This window comes from Geospiza fortis, unplaced genomic scaffold, assembly GCF_000277835.1.
Source record: "Geospiza fortis unplaced genomic scaffold, GeoFor_1.0 scaffold195, whole genome shotgun sequence".
In the NCBI taxonomy this organism is placed as follows: domain Eukaryota; kingdom Metazoa; phylum Chordata; class Aves; order Passeriformes; family Thraupidae; genus Geospiza; species Geospiza fortis.
This window is the reverse complement of record NW_005054324.1, coordinates 1,798,145-1,823,516: the sequence shown is the minus strand read 5'-3', so window position 1 is coordinate 1,823,516 and position 25,372 is coordinate 1,798,145. Positions and strand designations below refer to the sequence as shown.

The window sequence follows — 25,372 nt, the reverse complement described above, 5'->3', positions numbered from 1 at the left end:
TGAACAGCGTTTCTAGTTCGTCAGGTTGCCAGTACTATCCACCAGGCTATGTCAGCAAAACCAAACTGTTAGCACTACCAATCTCTCACAATTTTTGGTTTGGTTTGGTTTTTGGTGTTTGTGGGTATTTGGTTTCTTTTTGAGAGTGAGGTGATGCATTTAACTGTAAAGACTTTCACCATTTCTACTCTAAATTGCTTTGCATCTGAGAAAGACGCCGTTCTTTTCCTGTGCCTCATGGTGACCTTCCACTTTCATCTTTTTTCTACCTTTTCCAAAGGCAATGGAGGCTGGAAAACGCCCTTCCAGTTTGATCACTGCTCTTCTGAGTAGTCCTCCTCTTGTTCAGAATTGATGGATTTTTCTTCCTTTTATCTTGGTAGAGCTTATTTTATACTTTAGCAATGCTGGTATCATTTTGCCTGTATGGTTTAAGTGATGCACATGCAGGTAGTTGGATGAGTTTTAGCTAATTGGCAGTTTGCTCTATTGTTGGTGCAGGCAACATACACCCCTGACAAAAACTGATCTGGAAGAATAACATGGAATTTTGGAGACAGAGAGAACTGAAGTAGTGTTTTTCAGGTACTTTATTCTTATAGATCAAATAAACCAAACATTTTGAAATATGAAAGAGGTAGAGGAAAAAGTTCTCTTGTGTTTAGGTTATATATACAAAATATCTTTTAGGGCAATGTATTCCCATATCTCTGTTATAAAACCAATACAATGGCTGGCTTGGTTACATAGTTGTTAAGTTGATGGTTAAATTTTTACAACCTGGCACTCTGCCACAAGTATTCTAGCAAAACCCCAGGTGCCGCATAAGCCATGAGCTACTAATGCAGTCTTTATTTTCTGGAGTCCTAAGACTTAGTGCTTCACTGGAAGATGTTAGGAAGATTACTTTTCTACATCTAACCAGCAGTTTTTTATATGACTTGACCAAACAGTGCTGCATCTGAATAAGAACTTGGGGCAAGCCTGCTATGACTGACATCTTGATCCCCAGAAGATGAGATGGGAGCGTTTAAGAAGGAGGATAGTTTTATTTCACCATATGCTTTATCAATTCAGGTCTTTAAGACATTTTTGCAACTGTGCTTGAGAATATTTCGGATGTTTAAACTATGCATTTTGGTCCAGTTGGGGTATGTTGCAGCTCTGTGAGTGCTGATTCAGGGATTTGTATGGGGATGACATTAAAGTACTGGAAAAAAGTAGTCATTCCAATTTCATAATTTGTCAAATAAAGTTGGGAGAAAAAAAGCCCCAGTGAGCATAAAATTGTTAATAAACAAGACCAGAGAAATTATGTTATTCTCTTATATCCTAAAAAGAATTTTTCTGGTTTTGTGTCTCTTCTGGTTTATTGTGGAGAGTTTCATACTTTAAAACAAGAAGGAATCAGACAGAAGTAACTGACAATAAAGGTGGTGATTCTACACAAAATGTGTAGTTGTGCTATGGAATGCTGTGGATGCTAAAATTGCATAAAGATTCAAAGAGCAAGGGGGTAGGTTCACAACAGATATGTCAGCTGAGTGCTGCTGTATACAAAATGATAATTTCTGGCTCAGAAGGTGAACTAGCTGAAAATTGCTGGAGGTTGAGAGAATATTTCTGGGAAGTATCATTGTGAGCTTGTTTTGTTCTAGTCCTGATTTCAAGGCATCCCTTATTGGCTGCTTTTGGAGACAAGATGCCTGGGTAGGTGGGTTTTTAGCTTCATATGCTAGAGTCGTTTAGATATGAAGTGGTTTTGCTAGTTCTTATTTCATGTTTTTAAAATTACAAATATAAACAATAATTTGAATATTTTGTTGGAATGTCTTTCTGTTAAAGTTTTTTTGCGTTTATTTATATCTAACCATAAATTACCAAAGAGCACACTTAACTGCTAGTTTTTGCTGTCTTTTCTTATGTTCTAGTTCAAGGTGTACACTTGAACAAAATTTATGTAATTGCTTAATCAGGTGCTTAGTTAAAAATCTCATCACTGCTTCACAGTATGTTGAAGAATGTCTCTGTTTTTTTAAGAATGTTTTCATTTATGTCTCAGGAAAGACTGCAGATATTAGATGTTTCAGCTGTGATGGACAGTCTTTTGACAAAGATCTGCCTTTATACGTGTGCTGTACTTTTGTGGGTGTCCCTCTATTACTTGCTTTCTATTTTTGGAAAAAAAATATCCCTGCATTAGTTTTCCATCTGAAAAATGGAGACTTTATAATAAAAGAAGTTGTATGAAGAAACCAATTCCTATCCTTGAAGTATTAGGTTTTGTGAAGTGGTTTGCAGAAGAAGGATGGTGGATAAGTGGTCCTTGTATCTGATTGAATAAAATTTAGTAATTTGAAGTGCCAAGTATGAAAACTGCTGCAGCCAGTAAGGTAAAATCTACTGACACTAGGTTACATGAGAAGCTGTATAAGTTTAGTGACTTTTCATTTTATATGTGTCCTTAGATCAGTGAGCATTGTATAGAATTGTGAGGAGCACTGTGAGAGGCTGCTGCAGCATATATTGGAAAAAAGCCTTTAGAGAAACTGGTTGTTTCTCTTGATTCATTGGTGTGGAGAGTAAGAGCTATTTTTTGGATTGCAGGAATAGTTGACCCAGGCAGCAAAAATAGAAGATAACTGTTGTTCAGGCTAAAGTTCTGGTTAGAATGAATGGCCTCATCTTCAAAACAGTTATGCTTAATAGAAATAGCATGACTGGAGCATTTCTTATGAGGACAAACTGAGGGAATTTTTCAGCCTTCAGAAGAGAGGCTGAGAGGGGACCTCATCCATGTTAATCAGGGTCTGAAAGGAGGGTGCCAAGGGGATGGAGTCCTGGCTGTGCTGAGTGGTACCGAGCAGTCCTAGGAGAGGCAATGGGCAGAACCTGATGCATGGGAAGTTCCGCCTGAATATGAGGAAGAACTTCCTTACTGTGCAGTGACTGAGCACTGGAACAGGGTGCCCAGAGGGGCTGTGGAGTCCCCCTCACTGGAGATATTCAGGATCCATCTGGACATAATCCTGTGCCGTGTGCTCAGGGATGGCCCTGCTTGTGCAGGGAGGTTGATCCGTGTTACTCACCTGAATGAGGAAACTCAGGCCAACATATATTGCATGTAAATAGCTAAAGCTCTGGCACAGAGTTCTCACTAGCCATTTGTTAACCTCTGAGTGTTTTAACTGCAAAGTAAAAGTGTAACACAGTAATACTAACACAGATCCAGCTTTTGGGTATTTTAGATCTATGGCCTTCTAGCCTGAGGGAAGAACAACTTTCTGCCATCCTCTAGCCTTGAAAAAGTAGAAATGGTACTTGTCTTAATCTTTATTGGATTTTTCTCTACTGAAGTTAAGTTCTGAGTAGCTGAATGTTAAAATTGTATGTGCTTTGGAGAAAATACAGTATACCCACATACACTGCTCACCTAATTTGGTGATTACTTCACAGTAACAGCAACAGATTACTTCACACTGAAGATAGCTGAGTGTTTGCTTTGCAGGGCTTTCTAGTAAACACATCTACATCATAGCTAGGAGTCTAGTGTTTACCTTACAGGGAATAATAGCATATTGAAAATCAATCTGGGCAGCTAAATCTAGCACATGGAATATTTTTTTTTCTCTCCCTGAGAGTAATCCCCTTCTAAATTCATTAAGTGCCTACTTGTGTTAGCATTGTGGATGGCGAAAAACAGATTTGTATTCATTTTATCTACCTTTGTGATTTTGTGAATATTATAACATTTTCCTCACCACACCTCCAAAATCAAGACTTCCAGCTTTGTAGTGATTTTTCATATAGTACTTACTCCTTTTCTCTTCATTCTTTTAGTTAGCCAATTCTACACTTTTTAGATAAAGACTTTATGCAGTACTTGAGATGGGTTTACCAGGGATTTATATAGCAGGAAAAGGCGGTTGTTCACCTGTAAGTGAAGAATTATGTGGCAGCTTCCACATGAAATAGCTGTCTCTGCCATTTCTCTATCCTTTTTCTGGGTTATTGATGAAGAACTTGAATAAGGGTGGTCCCAGAGGTGTCCCCTGCTTACCTGTTTCCATCTTGGAGAGTGGTTGTTACCCATGATGTTTGTTTCCTATCCATGAAGTATCTTTTGTTCCTGTACATTTGGATAGGAGTTTCTGTATAATATTGGATACTGAACCTTGTCCAAGACTTCTGGAAAATTCAAATATGTTAGTGTCCAGTGGATCCACTTTACCATGTGCCTCTGGACATTGTTACAGAACTGTAGCAGTTTGTGAGGTGAAGTAGATTTTACAGAGGCCATGCTGATATTCCCAGTGTACGCTGAGTATGTGCTCAGTGATTTTATGCATCAGTATAAACCCGTTCTCCTGTCTTGCTCGGGGTGGCAGTCAGACCTACACCATTCTTAGTAACTGTGGAGTGGAAGGACATTGCTGCTAAGAATGTTAGTGCCTCCTAAACCTGAACTGTTCCCTCCAGCCAAACAAATGAGACTGCAAGTAAAGCATGCACATAAGACTTCATGTCTTTTCACAAATTGTTCTTCAGAGGTACACATTCAGCCCAGTGTGTGGTGGTAACTTGGTAGCTGTTTGCACAGGTGCCTTAGGTGTGCCGTGGTTAAGATCCTTCCCCCCTGTCTTGCCTTCCTCCCTGTAGTGCTATTTCACATCTGTTCAATTGTTTCAGCCTCTGTGAAGCTGCACAAGGGAACAAAGTCACAAAGTTAGCCACTTTACCATTTCACCTTCATCATTCACAAGACATTGCAGGACGGATCCCTTGCAACAATTTGAAACAATATAATATGGGAGAGCTTTAATTTCTTTACTTAAAAAAATAATCAGACTATCTGCTATTAATTTTGACTTTGTATAGTACAAATAAAGACACCAACTTTTGACAACTATAGATGAATGGTGACACATCTGTGTTTTACAGTAAATTACAGTAACTATTATAGTCAGTGTGCTCAATCAGTGTTTTGTTTCTTACAGACAAGAGAGTTTGATGTGGATAACCTGAGCAAGCCAGAGCTGAGAATGCTGTTGAGTGTAATGGAAGGAGAACTAGAAGCACGAGACCTCGTGATTGAAGCCTTGCGGGTAAGTTACTCAGTTGTTGTGGTTTGCTTTCTTTTAGGCTTTTTTTTTAAATTCTCTTTTGCCACTTCCTCCATACTGTACATAGAACATTGTTAGTGGAGGAGTAAGTTGTGATTTTTAAAGTTTTGGTTGACTAAATCTCAGTAATCACAAAATAGATCTTTGTTTAGTTGTAGCCATTTGGTAATTCTATGTAATTTTGGTCTAAAACACCAACAAAATTTCAAACAAATAAGTGAAAAACCTGTGATATTGCTTCCTCTTTAAATTATTTTATATTCTAAAGTCTGTTATTTGTGAAAGGAAGGAATAACTTCAAAGAAAAAATCAGTCCATTTGTAATTTGTTCTGATGGGCTATATTCAGTCATACACTCTATTCAGTGCTTTCATTTTCAGTGAAATGGAAGTAGGGACAAATATTTTTGTGGCTTTTTTTGTTTGTTTGCCTTTTTTAATATAAGGTGAAATACAAGATACATGCTTTTAACAGCACTTGCAAGTATTTGGTTAGATTTTTATTGTTAAGCACATGTGAAGGTTAGTTTTCTGCCTCAGAAAATTGCAGACTGAAAGGCAACTTAGTTGGAACTAAGCTTGGAGATGTACAAACAAAACTACTTTAATTATTTATTAAAATATTATTTTTTAAGTGACTGCAGGTTTGGGTGAAAAACAGTATTCTATGTTTTAAAAATATTTATAAGTTCATAGTTGAATAAGGGGAAATTGTACTCTTCAAGGTATTGAAAGTATTGTAAAGCTAAACCTTAATGTAATAAAATACACCTAGTGCTAATTTTTAGTAGTGTGTATAATGATTATCAAGTAGTGTGGGAACATTTTCCTCTTGAAATTCACAATAACAATTGTAAATGCATTTTTATTCAGTTTTAAGTTGTTTTGTGATGTCTTCAGATCACCTGTTGAAATGGAGCTTTAAAGTAGCTGACATTGATGTACATGAATTAATAACTGACGGCTTTATAAATCTCTCTTATAGAATGTAATTATCATTTTGTAATGACAATAAGACACCAGGAGCAATATTTTTCTGGAGTATTACTGCACTTTGAAGTTATTTTGTGTTTGGCCTTCAGTAATATGCTTATGTTGAAATGTACTGCCTTTTCATCTAGCTGTTTCACAATTTCACGGGTCATTTTCCTGGACTAGGGATTTTATTTTCCCTGTCTGCCAGGTAAAGTTTTGTAAAAGTGAAAACAGTGCGCACAGCATATCCAGAATCTCTTTTTTTTGTCTCTTCTAACTTTGAAGGAATGCAAATAGAAAATTCAGTCAATTTTTTCTAGTAAATATTCAGGAACAAGCTACTATGCTACATATAAAAAAGTATATATTGAAATGGATCAAAATGGAGGAAAAACGGGGGAAAATGCAATAAACATTAAATATTCAGCAGAGTGCAGTCCCAGGAGAAAAAAGTCTATATCAAATTCAGATGCACCTGCTGAAATGGCATGTATGTATATAGTGGATTTTGATTATTAACACAGATAAATATGAAAAGTAGTTCAATTTTACATAAGGTATTTAAATATTGAAAGTTGGGGGCGATGGGATATTTTTGTTTGGTAGTTTTTTTGGTTTTTTTCTCCTGTTTCTCAGTTTCTAGTTTCTCTAAACAAGCTCTGTGTATAACTCAAATCTTCCTGGCAGTTTGCCTGTTAGCAGTACCAGTACTGGGAAGCTTGGAAGCCATACCTGCTGAAGAACTGTAGGCTGATTTGTTGTAGCATGATACTTTTGGATCTTCTTGGGAAACTGCAAGTCAGCAGCATTAGCAGCTGAATTCTCCAAGCAGCACACAAAAACAACTAGCTAGCCAAATACAAAAGTGTATAACAAGAAAATTCCAGTGGAATTGTGTCAGATTTAATACTTTGATTTGCTGCAACAAACAGGTATACACAGTTTGCATATCCTTAAAGCAAGAAGGAAATTGTTTTCATATAAGGGAAAAGACTAACATTTAAAAAAAGAGATGATGGTCTGTTTCAGAATTGGTAAAAGTTTGTTAGTGTGTTTTTGTGTGATGGGGGACTTGGCTTGTTGTGGGGTTTCTGTAATCCTACTAGTAGCTCAGGGCTGTTTCAAAGCCCAATTTCTATAATAGATCAGAGCCTGATAATTTCTAACACTATAGTAGAGAGTGTGTGTTTTTTATTTCCTCTTAAGTGAAAGGCCAGCAGTTTGAGATTATGTGAAGAAATCTTGTTAAATTAAACATCCTGGGGGCTGGGATGGGGAGGGAAGATAAGTTTAGTTGGTAGAGTGTTGATTTTTATTAAGGTAATGGAATTTGTACCACATGATAAATTAGAAAGAATCAAACCCAGTGTCATGTATAACAATTAACTCTTTTTATTGTGCCTTTTATTCATCATGTGCTGTAGAGTTTCCATTGGATTTTATATAAATTTTAGATACCTTGATGATCACTTTTTGAAACAAAACCAAAACTTCAAGAAGAAGTTTGTAAGAAATACACAGATGTCATCTGTTTACAACTGATTCCTGTGTAAAATAGTTAAAGTAATTATCAATCAGGGCAGTTTAAGTTGCTGGACAAGTTCAGCCCTTTGAAAACCAACAGACTTGGAAAAGTAAGCCTCATGATGCTTACAGTCAAATTTCCACGTTTATTCTCCAAATCATAACTTAATTTACTGTGGAGAAGAGCATCAGAATTCAGCTCAAAGGATCCTTGTGCAAATCTTTCTCATTTGCGCTCTGATTTTGTATAACCACTACACCAAGTGATGAACATGATTTCTCTTTTTTTTGAATCTGTAATTTCTGTATTTTAGTAGCTTCATGATCATGGTTGTGCTACTATTAAAATTAGATTCAGATTACCATTTAGATCATTAAAATTATTCCATTAATGAGAAACAGCTTGCTGGTTAATTTTTATTGAGTCTCCATATAGTTAAAGATGGAGGGAGACTTAACTATAGCCGCTGCCTCCATCTGTCTCAATTATCCAAATAAACTGTCTGCCTGTAATAAGGGGATAATTTATTCCTAATGTGCAGGTAATGTGGCCATATAATCAAAGCACAGGTCTGGCCTCCCACAACTGTGATCTCATATACAGTGTTCATTTGTTGAATTTTTTTTCCCCAGACAAAAAGTAGTTGCTGTGGCTGTTTATTTTCTAGAGGATTTTTTTAATGTGCATTGACCCTCATATGAGGAATTGATGTGGTAGTAATAGCTATCAAGGATAGGATTGTAAATACTAAATACTGCTTTTTGTGGTAATTGTCTCATAAAGTTAAATCATTTGTAGGTTATTTTTCATCTAAAATTTTAAAGCCGCATTCAGTTGGGATTTCTATTTATTGTACAAACACATTTATTTGCTTATGTAGATTTCATTAGGTGGTAAATGGTAAATTGAAAATGTATTCTTGCTTCTGTGGTGTACGTTATTTAATACGAATAAAAAAAGACTAATTTTTACTATACTAGATTTTTTTAATATACCACATTGCATGGATTTAGAACAACTTTATTTGGTTGTTGAGAAAAATCACTAGTGAATTAAAAAAATATCTAAAATAACAGCCAATACCAACAGTGGATATATTTTTGGTTGATTAAAATTGACTACAGTATCAGTGAGCTTTTTTTCTGAGCTTAAGTGAGCTCCAAATCAACAGATTCTGTATATGTGCTGGCTGAGTCAGGAAGACAATATATGAATGGCAATGTGAACTTGGTTATAGGTGTTTCTTCAGTGTTGGAAAGCCCTACTATATTTACTTTTTACTGTAACTTTCTAAGACATGAAAGCTTATTTTCTATATATGTGTTGGTACCAACATCTGTTTAAACTTTCACCCAGTTTCTGAAAAATCCGACAAAAGGCTAAACATTTCAAAAATAGGTAGTGTCATAAAACCAGGCAGCTAAGTAAGAAAATTTGTACTGTTTTTAGGGCCTTAGTTGAAGGGAAGGCAGAGATTTGTGCTGTCCTTTATTGAGCACTACATAGGAATTGTAGAGTACAGAGCTAGGGAAAGTCAGACTTTGCTAATTTGATGGCTCAGAGAATTTGAGTTAGACTACCTAAATTTATAAAAAGATAATAAGAAAAAAAATCACTGGTGTAGAAGCTAGTTCTGGCTGAATTTTATCTCCCTGAATCTAAGCATTTTGTCAGGCATGCAGTTTAATCAGTGGAGCTACAAATAAATCATAGTTTCTCTATTATGTCCAAGTAGAAATCCATGTAAGATAATTTGTGACTTGCCTTAGCAAAAGTATATGAGTTCTTGAAGAATTCTGTAATGAAGGTACAAATATTAATGTAATGAAATAGGTAGGTCAAAAGAAAGAAAATAATGCATCCTGTAACAATACCTCATGCTCACATTCAAGTTTAGTCACCCATTCTATTAGCTTTATTTAAAAATCTTACAGTCTAAAAATGCAAGATTTAAAAGGATTAACAGCTTTTAAGAGAATATAATGATTACTGTGTAGATTTGCACAATGTTTTTTTGACATAGCTAATGCATAGTATATTGACTGCCAGTTTTCAGGTTCCAGCTCTCCTGTTAATCATTTTAGAATTACTGGGGTGTCAGTATTCAATTGCTTGAGAAATTCAGTATTTTAACACAAGTCTTCCCAAAGGGAGGATCACAGAAGGCTCACTTGTTTTAGAATGATGAGATTTTTTCAGAAATTATGAGTAGCTTATAAGTATTGGAGTTCATAATGATAAAGGCCATTTTTTACATATCTGTTATAAGTGTGTGTGAATGAGCTGCTTGAGTGAACCTACCTTAGCATTCTGATCAAGAAGATGCTTTTGAACAAACTGTCCCCATTGTCTCCACCTAACTTTGCTTTGATTTGCCTCACAGATTACTCTTGGACTGTGTCAGCTGAACTGACAGCAGCTAGTCCTAAGTAAGACTTCTTTGTTCTTCCAAAAAAGCAGGACCGTGGCACATGGGGCCTTTTTCTTCCCAAAGGATGGATTGCATTTTTGCCTTAAGCGAGTTTGCTTTCAAGTCCTGGGCTGTGCATTGTGGAAGGCTTTTATTGGTAAACTCGTCTTTAAATTTTGATCCACAATGATTAAACACTCAACAGTGTACTTTTATTTTAACCTCATTGAAAACATGAACTGTTTTGATGATAACTGGCAAAAGTAGGTGTATCACTTTTGCATCATAGTTTATCACAAGAGTATACTGTATAGTTATGTTAGATTTTTGGATTGTAATTGGGAACGATACTGGAATTTCTTTGCAGAATGTGTGGCCTTTCATGCTCAGCTGCATTTTCAGTAATGCATAGGCTGTTCCTTGGAAAAAAAAAATTGCACGAGAGCTGTAGATACTTGCAAGCTGTACTTGCCTACTCTGACATGTGTGCTTACCAGTGAGTCCTGTCTAGCTAAAGGGCTTCCTTCAGCTGGCCAAGACAGACTTTTGCCTACTGTAGGCTGAGATTTTGGGTTAAAAAATTTTGATTTATGAGTTAGAGTTTCCATATACTTTTAATGTTATTTGTTGTCTTTTGCATCTTGTCATGGGGTGATACTTGGTTTTGTCTGTACACTGAAAGTTAAACATTAAAATAGAGTTATTACCAACACAATAACTATCAATTTTTTTGTGAATAAAGTTTTTTTTATCCTGAACTACTGCACAAAGTCAGCAAGAATTGTACAATAAGACTTCTAGAATTAATTTTGGGGTTAGAAGGGAAGAAATCTGGGAGATATCTGGAAAAATGGAATGAATCCTTAATTTAGTTGCTCTCAAATTGACTGATAGGGAGAAAAATTGCACATATATCAAGTGTAATCTGCCAAAGGGAGCTACAAATATTATAAATTGTAGACCTTTATGTGCAGTAATTGTTCTTAGTTGGGAATCTAAAATGTGAATTCGAATTTCTCCTATGCATATGAATCTTGTGAACCCAGAATGGAGTAACAGCGCACAGAAGGTGGCTTTGAAGGTTTCTGGCAGCTAGTAAGGCAGCCTGTTTTGTAGCCAGGTGTCTTGGGAAAATGGTAACTCTGTAGAAGGAGGAGCAGAAGATGTTAAACTGTGTGTAACAGAAGGTTATTGTTGTAGACAGTATGATGGCAGTTGTTGGTCTTGGTGGCAGAAGTGAACCATGAAATAGCAGTCAGATAATGCCTTATTTGCATTGTCATTTTTGCATATTGTAATTTCTTTGCATAAAATTAATTTGTAATAAATTTTTGGGAGCTAATAATCTGCAGATTGTTCTTTCTCATCTCTGCATATTATGTCTTTGCTTATCTGTTAACTACTTTTGATTTATTGAATTTAATGATGGCTGTTTATCCATTTTCTCTTCTCTTAAATATAGTTTGTATTTACCTGTTCAACGTGTCTGGTTATGTTTAGAATTTTTACTTGCCTAATAAGAGTTTAGTGTACTTTTCTGGATGGGTCAGTCAAAATCTGGTATTTCACTATTGCAAGCTATTTAAAATGGATTTCAAGGAAATTATGAAATAGGGATAAACCTCAGATAGGTTATTGGATGAAATTATTGTTTATAGTATTTAGTTTGAAACTGTTTCTACATCTGTTCAAGTTTTAGACTAATGAAGCATGCTCTTTGAACCTAATTGAAAAGGCATTGTTTATTACAGCCTTAATGTTCAGGTTTTGATTTGCCCCTACTTGATTATGGTTTATATATTCTGTTACTTTACATGGCGTTATATTTACTTACATTCATTTTTTTATAGTAGTAATTGTGTAAGTGTACACTTTGTTATGAATGGAATCAAGTCTCACTTTTTCCAATAGATGTTGGGCTGGTGGCAGCAGCAATCCCTGGACCAAGTAACTTTGATGATCTCAGTGGTCCTGCTATTTTGACACATATAAAGGCCACTTCTAGAATTTATTGACAAAATAAGCTTTCAGTCATATTAAATAACTTCTTGTGGTAGTTATTTGCTGTTTACCAAAGGAGGCCATTAAGCTTTTCCTAAACCATCTGTATCTGTGTTGCTTCACTACTCAGGTAAATACCTTTATTCCAGACTCTCCCAATGCTGGAGAACACAAGTATGAAACTATGAGGCTTGTTTTCTAGTGTGAAATTCTATGGCCTTGCATTGCAAACAGCCTTTTCACTCTTCATTGCAGCAGTGACTGTTGAATTGATCATAATCTCCTTTTGTTTCTCACACAAGATCTGAATATCTCTATTGTTGGCAGGCGTGATCCTACCGATTTACCTGAAAGTATTCTGCTGATTTTTTATTTGGATAATTGTTTTGCTTTTCCCACTTTATTTCTCCCACCCTTGTTTGATCTTTCTGCGTAATCCAACATAAACTAGTGGGTAGAAATAGATGCACACATTATTTGTAACAATAACAATAATAATAAAATATCACAACATGATGTTAATGTTTCTCCATTTCTGTGATCTTTGTGAATTATACAAATGTGACTTATTTGAAATATTTTTTCTGTTTGCCATCATTACCCACATTACTGACAATGAAAAATGTAACTGGGTCATCTGTTATCTATGTTGTATTACCCAAAATTTTCCATTTTCTAGTTCAGGGAACAGATTTTCCCTATGCCTTTAAATGGTACAGGTAATTTCACTGATAGCAACGCTCAAGTGCAACTGAGTACATAACTTTTTGCCTTGGTTTGTGTGTCTCTTCATGTTAGTGTTGCTGAAGAAGAAATGTATAAGGTGTAAGGTTTGTCCTTGGTTCTTCCAAAAAAAATATGGTAATAATCTGTCAAAAATAATTGTGAATAAGACAAGAGATTTGACTGCAGTCCTTTTCAACACCTTTCAAAAGATACAGTTTAGATTACTTTTGTTGTGCGTGGGTGTACGTGTTCCCAGGCATTTCTCCCTCCCACTCTATTTTGATGCTGTTCAAATGGTGGACAGATCCTTCCACCTGCTGCTCTCACAGAGAGAGGCATAGGTCTTAGAAGCTCTGTCAGTGTAGTAAAAAATACTTACCGCTAGGTCTCTTACTACAGACAGAGTTTCATTTTTATTAATAAATGAAAAATTTGAGAAAATAGAGTAACAGTGATTATGGTGAATTAGCACTGAGGTGAGGTAGCAAAGTAAAATTTTAGCTACATATTTTGGAGATATAAGCTGTTATGTGGAAATTTTAAAATTGCTAACTGTAATGCTATTAAAGGAGTTCTAGCTGAAAAATTGCTTTGAAGTTTTAACAAACAGCATAAAATCCAAGATGTAAAATCCAGTGTTGTTTATTTTAAAATGTGCCTTTCTATCAATCCAAAAATCTAGTAAAATGTGTTTGCTCATTCATCTTTTTCGCTATGGGTAGTATCAATAATTAAATTCTTCTTGGAGGTAATACATATTGCTCTCAGAGTTTACCTTCCAGTGAATATTAAAAATAAGTTGAAAACACTGAATTCTCATAATCTGCCTCAAATAAATCTATAGTGTGAATAGAAGAGACTACTTCAGTTGAAAAGGATATGAACAATGATCATCTAGTCCAGCTGCCTGACCAAAAGTCAGTGTGTTTCAGTTTCAGTACTGACCAAAAGATAAAGTGTGTTTTCAAGAGCATTGTCCAAATGCCTCTTGAAAACTGACAGGCTTGGGGCATTGATCACCTCTCTAGGAAGCCTGTTCCAGTGTTTAACCACCATCTTACTAAGGAAATGCTTCCTAATGTCCAGTCTGAACCTCTCCTGGTGCAATTTTGAACCATTCCTGTGTTTCCTCTAAATGAATCTCAGGGAGAGAGAGTAGCCCCTCCCTCTCCCCTTTGCATCCTGGGGAATATATACAGAGCAATGAGGTCACCCCTCAGTGTTCATTTCTCCAGATCTGATAAGCGCAGAGTCCTTGCCCACCTCCCAGGACATTCCTTTCAGCCCCTTCACCAGCTTTGTTGCCCTCCTCTGGATGCATTCGCTCCCCTCCACATTCTCCTTAAACTGTGGAGCCGAGAACTGCACACAGCACTCACAGTGAGGCTGCTCCAAAGCTGAATAGAGTGGGATAATCGCCCCTTTTGCCCAGCTGGTGCTGATGCTGTGTTTGATCAGCCCAGGATGGGGTTTGCCCTCTTGGCTGCCTGGGCACACGCAGCTGACTCACGTTGATCCTGCTGGCAGCAGCCCCCTCAGATCCCTCTCTGCAGGGCTGCTCCTTTCCTCAAGTCAACAGCATTTCCCAGTTTGGTGTCATCAGCAATTTTGCTAATGGTGCATTTGACTCCTGCATCCAGATCATTGCTGAATGAATGTGTGGAAGAGAAGTGTCCCTAGGATTGAGCCCTGAGGAGTACTGCTGATGGCAGTCACCAGCCAGGTGTACACTGACTGGTGTACATCTACATCACGGCAAGCCTTCAGCCAGTTCTTCACCCAGCTGTGAACCTACTCATTCCATAGACTTCTGGAGAACTTGTCCAGAAGGGTGCTGTGAGGGACAGTATCAAAAGCTTTACTAAAATCCAGGAAAACTACATCCACTGCCTTCCCTTCATCCATGAGGTGGTTGCCTCTGCACAGAAGGATATTGAACAAGCTAAACAACCCTTTCCCTCTGTCAATTCATGATGCCTCTGCCTGATGATGGCATTATAAATACATAACTTGCATACTTTTTAATTAAAATATGTAAGGCTTGGTAATAGTTTAATTGCCATGAAGTAATCCGGGATGGTATCTTAACTGCGATTTTGATAACTTGAAAATATGAACATGTCAATACTCAAACAGAAACACAGATTGATTTAGTAAAAGTTTTAGTGTTATGTCTTTGATATGTTTTGTTACTGAGCTGAAGAAGCTTTGTTTTTAACTGCTAAGCATGAAGGTTAAAGTGCTCTATTTTGGTTAGAGATTAAGTCAGATTTCCTTCAGCACTTCAGAAGAATTTCTGACAGATTTCCAGGCAAAGAATTATGAATTGATTTGCATGAATTTCAACTATAAATTTGAACATGCAAAAAAAGTCTAGATGACAAATGGTTATTTAAAGTAACCAGAGAGCTCAAGTCTCTTCTATCAGCTGACACTCATTATCAGTATGATAAAATCTGTATTATTTTCAGAAATAAATGTCTGGGCGGTTAGATAATCAGAGCATCAAACAGTGATACTTCCTGACAAAATATTGGCCTATAATTTTCAAATGTTTAAGCACCAGACAACAAAGCTGTCATAAAATAGGTCTTGTGTAATCTTTATATGGAATATCTAGATTGCTCTTCTCAATCAAAACCACATGTTGTTTCATGACTTTGAACTTTTTCTTTTTCCTCATTTAGAAACTTAGTGCAAGGCCTGAATTTCACCTTTTACATTGTGTGAAGAATATTTTATATTCACTGTGCTGGTTTTTTTCTTGTTGGGATTGATCTGTTAGTAACTGATCTTAGCCTTTCAGTATGGCATTTTCCTTTTAAAATCTGCAACCTCAAAATAGTGAGTTTTTAGTACTCTACGGGAGAAAATTAATAATGAAGAATTGGAAGCATATGTCTGTCTGTCCTGTCTGTACTTTTCCTTTCATGGAGGTTTTTGTCAAGTAACAGAGAGAAAAAGAAGGAGGTTATCAATATTGTGGTAATAATCTGGTGTCACTGGATGATACTCTCCTTTTATGGAGTTAGACCCCTAAGAAAATTCAGGCTTGATCATTACCTTGGTTGTAAAATTCTATGTCAGTACTTGTCAGGATTGTTTAAATGTTACTTAAATGTTTGTCCTTCTGTACACAGAGATCTGAATTAATTGTTTGGCACTTTGTGCTTTTATCAAGAATGCTTTTTAAAGCTGAGAAAAGAGAATTATACAGCTTTTTCCAAAGCACTATTATTTTTGGATACTTGCATGAAACAGAAAATCTCCTAAGGATAGGAGAATAGAATAGCCTTCTAAAACAACACACACTCTTTTATTCAGAGCTGTCTTTTTACCTTGAAAAATGTTTTTTAAAAGCTTGGATTTAAAGCTATATGATTCTGAGAGACAGGGATACTTTGCAAATTATAAATTTTTCTTTAAATTTTGTGTGTTGTTTTAAATGAGAGAATAATGCAGCTTTTAGATATTAGTTTCATGCTTGGGATAACTTTTATAGGAAAACTTTACATCTCATGCAGTTTACTGTAATGTAACACATTTCATTTATGTATTTGCATGCCTTATGACTGTTACGAGATAGTTCTCCAAGATAGGTTTGAATGCTTTTTAAGAGTATGTGTGTCTCACATTGAAAATTACTGAGTATATTTTCTTTTTTTTATTAGCACCTCTACCAAATGACTTGACTTCTTTCATGGTACTGCTCAGTCATCCATAAAGAGCATCTCCTTATAGTACAGAACAAATATTTAGGTCTGTTAGAGCATAATCAACCTGTATGCTGGTTTTGTTTAACTTGTTGTTTGTATCCTCCAATTTCTCAATTCTACTGTTTTCACTCTTTTTGAACTAGTGGCCTGTTATGATTGTCAGTTTTGTCCAGGCAATTTCCATTTTTCCTTCCTTAAAATGGACAGACAAGTGTTTTGTCTTATACTTGACATTTAACATGGAAATCAACATTTGAATGTGTTGGTAAAATATTTTTCATATAGTATGGAATTCATTAAAATTTAACTCCCTTGTAGATTTTGCATGGGTATGTACTGTCACTGTGCTGAAGAAAGGAATTTAGATGGCAGTTAAAATTGTAAGGAGAAATTGATCACATGCTCATTGACAGAAATCATGCTGCAAGATTCTATTTCATCAGTCACTGATGTTTGCATTTCCATTTTTAATTTTTCCTATACAACTTTATATCGAAGTAGCATCTTACAATACTTTGAAAACATTCATTTCGATCTGCATTTAGAAAAAGGCAACTAAAAAAAAACTAACAAAGCCCCCAGACTCAACTGTGTATGAAAATTGCTGGCATTCTTTAAAGACTCATTCTTAACTCATCATAGAAAGGCATGATATCCTCCAATCTGATATTTTACGGTGTGTCTGAAAGTACTGCTTTTATTGTGAGTATATACTCATTGATAATTCTCTTTGCCTAATTGAATAGCTACAAAAAATCACTTAAAGAAACTATATAATTTCACTGAAGAAGATTTATAAACATGTTCTCTTTCAGACATCTTCCTCTTTTAAAAAAATCAATTACCCTTTTGGTTTTATTTAGAATGAAGGGCTCACCCTCATCTTTAACATCATATATAAAATAAGCTTTTACTGCCTCCTCCTCTGTACTGGTTAGTTTTAGAAAACTTTTTACCACTCCCTAATTCATATGTCAAGAGAAAATATTAATATGAACCTGTCAACATCTGTTGAAACAATTATCGTAAATGTAGAAAAGGAAATTAATCAGAACAACAAATGCTCTTGAAAGGAAGGAAATTTTGTTGAAGGGTTCTGGGGCAGCTTTAATTCAGTTCCGTTGTTCCCCAGCAGTGTAGGACATGCAGTCCTATTTTTGATGTTTATCATCAGTTGCTGCATGGAAGATTTGGACCTGCTGAGCTCTCTTAACTTGGCAGATAAATGAAGAGGAAACTCTGAGATACATAGTGGGGAAAATACTGTATTGACCTTAAAAGCTCTATTGCTTATGTGAATTATGTTGCTAATTATGAAAGCTTATTTCAATGAATGTATGCAACTAATATCAATATAAATTTTTAAGGATGTAAAACTAGTAATGTAGCTTATGTGATTAATTTTTTTGGCTTATTTCTTTTTTCCATTAATTGATAATATTTCTTTTTCCTAGCTTTATGCTTTCAGCTGTAAGTCTACAATAATAGGTATATTATTTGAAGACCTCCTTGATCCCTTACATTCTTGTTTCAATAACAGGTGGAAAAAGTCTAATTAAACTTCATAGTTCTCTATTTGGTTATTGAAAATAAATGTTTGTTTTCTTCTGAAGTGGAATGCAAGAAACAAATAGTTACAGACCAGTTCTTATACTGGATTTGCAGCTTTACCCACAGGCCATTTTCATTTTGTTCTCTCCCTGTGCGCCCCACTGCCCATCTTCATTTGCCAGTCGATAAATGGGGTCAGTGACTGCAAAAAGGTCAGGTTAAGAAGTGAAAATTTCTGTGAGGTAGCTTGCAGATAACTTGAAAAAGGTTGGCGCAGGATGAATGAGGTGTCTTGCTGTATGTAGTAGGAGACAGGCTCCTTGAAAGAATCATAAAGGAAGCAGTTTACCTTAACAGCCCAATCCTTCAGATTCTTGTTGATACAGATTTAGGAGAGAAAACTTGAGACTGTATGTTCCACAGATAATGGCTTTCCTGAAAAACAGATATTGTAATATTGCTACTAACTCTTATGACTTGAAGTTCAGCAAAGAAAGACAATATAGGAGAAAAAAAATTCTAACATTTCTGTTTCTCCCATCGGATGTACTTTACTGATTTGCAAAGGGACAGAAGTATTATTTAGAGGCTAGAGGAATCCGGTAAAAATCCTTAAGCCTCATTTGTCTTTCTGTCACTTTGTGCCTAAGTTTCGGGAAAATACTCATCATCTCCCTTCTATCAAGTTTTTGCTTTGTCTTTTATTCTAGTACCTTCTTTATAAATCATGTATTTTCATCCCATGAAATCACCCAATTATTGTATTGTGTATTTATAGTCCTTGTATAAAGACATGGAAGCATTTGTTTTAACATACATTTTGTTCCCCTTTGAGTTGGAAGCATCTTTAGATGACTTTGCTGTCTATAGTTTGAGAGTTGCCAGTCTGTTTTCCCATGTGCTTGGGGTTGTGCAGTTACGGCTTCAGCCAGTCAGTCAGCCCAAACCATGTGCTGTTTGAGACCGATTGTTTTTTCCAGTGTTTACCTTCCACATTCTCCCATAGCCACTTAATTCTGGTTTTGATTTTCATTCAGATAATTCCTACTATGTAGTTTCATCCTTTTCTTGGTTAATGAATCTGAACCTCGTCATCTTGCTATTTTGGCAGGTGCACACTGAATCTTTTTGCCCTGCTTTATTAATTACCGTGCATGTTAGAAAACATTTCAAAGAATATATTCATATTACATGCATTTAGTATGTGCCAAGAGAACAGTTATTCATGGGTCATAGAAAAAAATTGAAAATACACATTATTTCACTGGCTGGCAATGTCTTTCTGTAAAGGCACAGGTTATGCCTTTGCCTCTAAGGTCAGTTAATCATCTTGGCTTTTTCTTTGGATTTAACAATGAGGGCTCTTGGTGGTCTTCTTTTTGGACTTACAGCAGACCTGCTACATCTGTTTTGTCCTTTACTTTGACATCTCACTTTATATAAACTAAGTGGCTTTTAAGTTGTTGATAATTTATATATGGACTGTGAATCCCTTTCTTTAAATTCTTAACCTGCTTGGATTTATCATCTTGCTTGGCCAATTAGCAATGTAATCCATTTATGGTAGGGCTTTTGGTTTTGATGGTTTCCTTTCCATGAAGGTTGAATTCCTAAGCTACATACTGTCCTGTAACTTCATCCTATAGAACCACAAATTACAGATACAGTCTCTCCTCCTAGTCCTGTAATATTACCTTTGGAACTAGCTTTTGTATTTTATAAGTTATAAATTAAGGGATTAAAATACAAGAATGATTAGACTAATTGGGGGTTACTTGCAAGGCAGTTTATAAAAAATAACTAGGTTCTATCTATTATTTTTATCTCTTCAATCAGTCACTACCTGACTTTGTAAGCCAAACTAGACTTTAGGGCTGAGTGAACTCTGTCAGCTTTTTCTGAAATTATGTTCCAAAGACTTGGCCTTTTTAATAAAGATTTTCTATTTATACTATCACAGTGAAAAGCAAACTAGAAGTATTTCATGCATCAGAATATGTAGGCCCACTTGTTTCTTTTCCAGACAAATTCTCATTTATGAGAACATTTCAATTTTGTCGACAATATATAGAAAAAAGTTGGGCATTCACTAAGGTTTTTAATTTGTAGTTAGTCTTTGAGGGGTTTTTCTAACATAGTTCATACATTCCTCTTTGTTTTCTCATGCCCTGAAGTGTGTGTTATCATTCATAAACTTTTCATATGTTAAAATTTTAACTTCAAGCTTTCCAAATGATGTGCTAACCCATTGGGTAAGTATTTGGTCTCTTTCTCCTCTTTCTCTTTTGTATATCAGAACTTTATTCTTCCTTTTTTTTTTCTGCTCATTCTTCAAAACAGAATTTGAACAAAGTTGCAGAGAAATGTTTTTCCCTATTTTTTGATGATTCCTCTTTCTTGACAGTGTTTCCCTGCACTGTGGGTGTTTTTCTGATTTTTTAGGCATATTTTTCTTTTAGAGGTTGTACATGAATACCTAAAGAAAATATTTTAAAACTTTAAATTATGTATGTTGCTTTTCCTGTAGTGTAAGTTTCTTCTGTATGAGGATGTACTTCAAAGAATGCATTTTATTTCTCTGTTTTTAGTTTGCTTTCTTTTTTTTCTCTTAGGCCCGGCGCAAAGAGGTTTTTATCCAGGAGCGATATGGAAGATTTAATCTGAGCGACCCATTTCTGGCTCTGCAGAGAGACTTTGAGGCAGGTGCTGGTGATAAAGAAAAGAAGCCAATATGCATGAACCCTCTGTCCATTTTAGAGGCTGTTATGGCTCACTGCAGGAAAATGCAAGAAAGAATGTCAGCTCAGTTGGCTGCTGCTGAAAACAGACAAAAGAAGGTATCCTGCTATTGACTTTTTCCTTTTCCCTCTCCCGATTTATTCTTTCATGTCACATTTTTAATTTGCATCTTTTTCTTGATTAACATTACAAGTGTTAAAATGTTGCCACTTAATTTTCATATAGGGTGAGGTGCTGGCTTTCTGGTGATATTTTTTATGCACACTTCATTTGTTCTGTGATTTTAGCTCTATTTATGGAAAAAATTAAATATAACTGGTACAAGTTGATACAGTGGGTATATACGTATATAGCTCACTGTGAACTGAACATCATCGCAAGACACGTTTAAACCAATACTGTTGAAGCCTTGAGAACCTATTTTCATTCTAACCTGAATAAAGTAAATAATTTATTTTATTTTTATATTAGGTGGCTCTATTTCATAAATCAGTAAAAATGTTTTATGCCTCTAAAAATACTTTTTTGCATATTAAGAACATTTACTGTAAAAAGAAAATAATTTTGGAACAATTATATTGCAGAAAAAAGTGCCAGATTGAAGATAAACAGTGTCATTTTGAAAGTGAATGATTGGTTGGTGGCATGTATTTCACCAGTATGTAAGCCATACATTTCTTAAACATAGCTAAATATGAATATGTTGGGGAAGGGTTTCTGAGAGGAAAGAGATGAAACAGTCGTATAAAGTACTAATCTACACACAGTATTTTTGAATAAATAGAGAAAAAAATGCTCTCTATGTGTTTAGTCATCTTCATATAAGATGGATAGAATGTCTACTGCTGTGATACAGGTTTTTGGTGGCAGTTTTACATTGACTTAAAAACCCCCAAACAGCAAACAGGCTAAGACAATTGACATAAAATTGATTTTCGTAATGATTGCTCTTTGGGAAAAAACATGCATGCAAAAGTGCTGGAAGTTGCTTAAATTAAACCAGCAAACATTTTGTTGTTACTTTAGCTCTGTTTTTTTGTTTAGTTTAAGCATCATTGCTCTGTTAAGACTTCAGGAAAACAGATTATATGAAAAAGGATATCACTATGATATGTAAGTCTTCAAACAGTTTAATGTGGAATGAACTATTATATGTACCTCACACTTGTTTTGGAGAACTCTTAAGTATTAATTTTTTTTCTCATAAGCTTTTTCAGTAAATATAAAAATAGGAAAAGGCAAACAAGCTTACTTGCTCTGACTGAAAAAGGATATTGGGAGAAACCCTGACGCATCTGCCAGGACAGTGGAATTAGTTTCTTGTTTCAGTGCAGGGCCACAAGTCTATTCTTGTACCTAAATTCTTCATTTATCTCTGGCTTTTATTATAGGGACAGATACATGCACCTAAGATGGGCTCACATATTAGGAATATATCAGTATATTAATATGTAAATTCAAATTTTGTCCCTTTTTGTCTTTTTTTTTACCAAAGTCTGTATCTGTAAGTCTGTTTGTACAGGAAAGGATGCTTTTGTCTTTTGCCTTCTAGAGGAATACATCAGCTTTTTTTTCTTTAAATCTTAATTTTAAGGACTTGAAAACAAACTACATGGTGTTGAGCAGCTGTGTGCATGACTGTCTACTGAAGTACACCTTCCTCTTCTAATCTCCATTAGAAATGCTATTTGTGCAAGACACTCTTAAACTCATTGGGTTTGTGGAAACAGATGATGTGTCTCTCAGACATCTCCATGCATTCACAAACCTTTCATTCAGTGTTTTACCTTCCCTCCATTCCACATTTTTCTGTCTGTTCTTCATCTCAAATCCTTCTGTTGAAGAGGGTAATGAAGGAATTTTGAGGGACTTCAAAAAATGTTCATCAAGGTAGGGTGACACAGTGCAAGGGAAAAAACCAGCCTCGGCAAATGTAACCTAAATACAAGCCAGCTGCTGCCCCTCCCTCCAAAAGTGGTTCCTCCTTCTCTAAATGTGTGATGCCTCTATCTTTGTGTTTGGAATTGGTTCACTGTCCCAATCTAAATAATGAAGTCTGTGTACAGCTGTGTTTATTTTCTCTGGGTATTACTGAACTTTAAACAGACTCAGAGTGAACTCTTATTCTGGGGGGGACTTGATATCTCTGAATATAATCACCTCAAAAGTATTCTATGAATAAAATTTTCATTTGATCACAAAAAACAAGGCATAAAAATATACCAGCATGTAGAAAAATCAAGGAGATGCACGAAGGACTGTAAGGCTTACCATATACAAACATCTCACTCTCAGATGTCATCTGCTTTGTGTTAAGTCTCCATCCTCTTCCATCTCTTTGAATGCTTTTCTTGGACCTGCTGTGAAAATTAATTTTGAGTTTTCCTGGGAACACAAAACAGATCATCAAAATGACAGTTCTTGATTTGCTGAGAGTTTGCAGAGGAGTTAGTATTGGGATGCATGCTCAAAGAAAGGCAAGCGTGGGTTGAAAAAGGCCTGTTGGTGTAATTTCTTCTAACCTTCTGCTTAAAGCAGATTATCATCATCATCAGTACATCTGGTCATCTGTAAATTTGTCTTGCTTAGTCATGAAAACCCCCAGGAATGGCAATACTGCATATTTTCTGCACTGGTGTCCTTGTGAAGAACTTTTTTCTGAGACTGAGCCTCTCAAAGGGCAAGTTTTCTTTTCTGTAACCTTTTATTATGGAGCCCCACCTGCCATTACCAAGATGAATTTTACTCTTGTCATCACTGTAAGGGCCCTTCAAAAGGATGTTACTGTTAGAATATCTCTCTGTCTGTTTTTCACTAAACTATGCAAGCCAAGCTTCCTCAACATTTTCTTACAAGGTATGCTGTCTCACCTCTGAAGGGCCTTTGCTGGTTAATTGTTTATGGGACACTATATTTTTTCTCACTATCCTTTTTTACCCCTTTTCAAACCCTTCTTGGACTCATTTCCAGATGTTTATATTACTGATATGATACAGTGTAAGCATATAGTACATTTTGGAAAAATCAGGTTCTACTTAGTTTGTAAACTCATAAATAATTGCAGCTAGTTCCAAATCTGTCATCTAAAGGGAAAAATACCATGTAAATATTCAGAGGCTTTTCCCTATTTGAGATGATGCGGCCAAAAGAACAAGAGGGAGGGAGAGAGACATAGGAGACAATGTAAAATGAGAAAATAATGCTGCTTTTGTATATTGAAATCAAATAGAGGATTTACATTTTTATTAAGGAGTTGTCCTTTAGATGCAATGCTTACAAGTAAGGTATTATAATAGTATGGTAAGCTGATTTCATGGCAGTTAAATATTAAAATCTGTTTGTAATTATTTGGAAGTAATACAGTTTCACAACACAATTTATAGAATGAGAAGCTCATCTGAAAACAAAATAGCTGAATAATAAAGTATAGAAAGTTTGACAAAAAATATTTTCACTATAATATTTATACATCTCTAAACTTCAGAAATTATATACATTTCTCATGATATTTGTACCTATTTTAACAAAGAAAAGAAATGGTTGGATGCTCCCCTTGTTTTGAAATTCAAGTGAACCATGCAAATGCTGGATCCACTGAAACGCAGTGAAATCATTGAGGAAAAAATAAGGGTTTTTTTCACTTGTAAACTATGCTTGGACCATTCCTAAATACAGTGTCATTATAATATTTTGTTAATTTAATTTGCAGCTGTATTTCCATTAACAGAACTGAAGAGATATTACTGCTGATACAGTTTGTTTAGCAAGGACTGATAATACCATACGTCATTTTTCATATGTTTAATACTGATTGTTGGGGCTCTGAGCAGTCTGGTCTAGTGGATGGTGTGCCTGCCTGTGGCAGAGTACTTGGAACTTCAAGGTCCCCTTCCAGTCTAAACCATTCTATAAGTCTATGATAACATTTTTAAGAAAGAGGGTGTAATTTTGTGAAAAGCATTGTGCGGAGTGTCAACATGGCATTAAGCTCTTAAACCCCAGTGCAGCCCCTATGCTGCTAAACTGGTTTTGAAGTATTTGAAACCAAGATGATCTTTAAAATGTAGGTATCATTTCCCACAATGGTTTCTTCCTCATAGGTGTTTTATAAAATGGTGTATTGCCGTATTTTTGCTGTGCTTTTTTAGAAGAGGGTCTGTGAATAAAAGCGTGAACAGTAGACAAAATGAATTAGAGGCAATGGTTATATGAATAAGGGGAAAAATTATTCTTATCTGTTATCTGCATTTTAGTAACAGCAGCTTATACATCACTGATGTCAATGAGACTTTTTACTATTAGTAAGTATAGGAAAATATTTCTGCCTGTGCTAAAAAGTTGTCTTATTTATAAATGTTAAAACAAGATACAGGATACCAGTTATGTTTATGATGGACCTAATCTCCTTCAGTTGGAGGAAGAGATAAAACCTAACCCTGTAATTTCTGTCCTCAAAAATTTTTTGCAAACCTCATCTCTTACTTGTGTATGGTTCCTTTATTTAGATGACTTTATGTTATGTCTTATGTCAATTTTTTGGAGAACAGGTAGCTCCATCACTCAGGAATCACAAGCATTAAACGACTTTGGAGAGTCTCTCTCTTGTC

General features: G+C 35.5%; 1 protein-coding gene across 1 annotated transcript in view; it reads left to right on the top strand.

Moving 5' to 3' along the window:
• The first annotated feature begins 5,002 nt into the window (after positions 1–5,002).
• CTTNBP2 (cortactin binding protein 2) overlaps positions 5,003–25,372 on the top strand; it is a 64,572-nt gene continuing 44,202 nt past the window's right edge. Inside the window, 2 exon segments of the mRNA XM_031056897.1 lie at positions 5,003–5,105; positions 20,639–20,863. Of these exon segments, the coding sequence (XP_030912757.1) occupies positions 5,043–5,105; positions 20,639–20,863 (288 nt within the window). The 5' untranslated portion in view covers positions 5,003–5,042.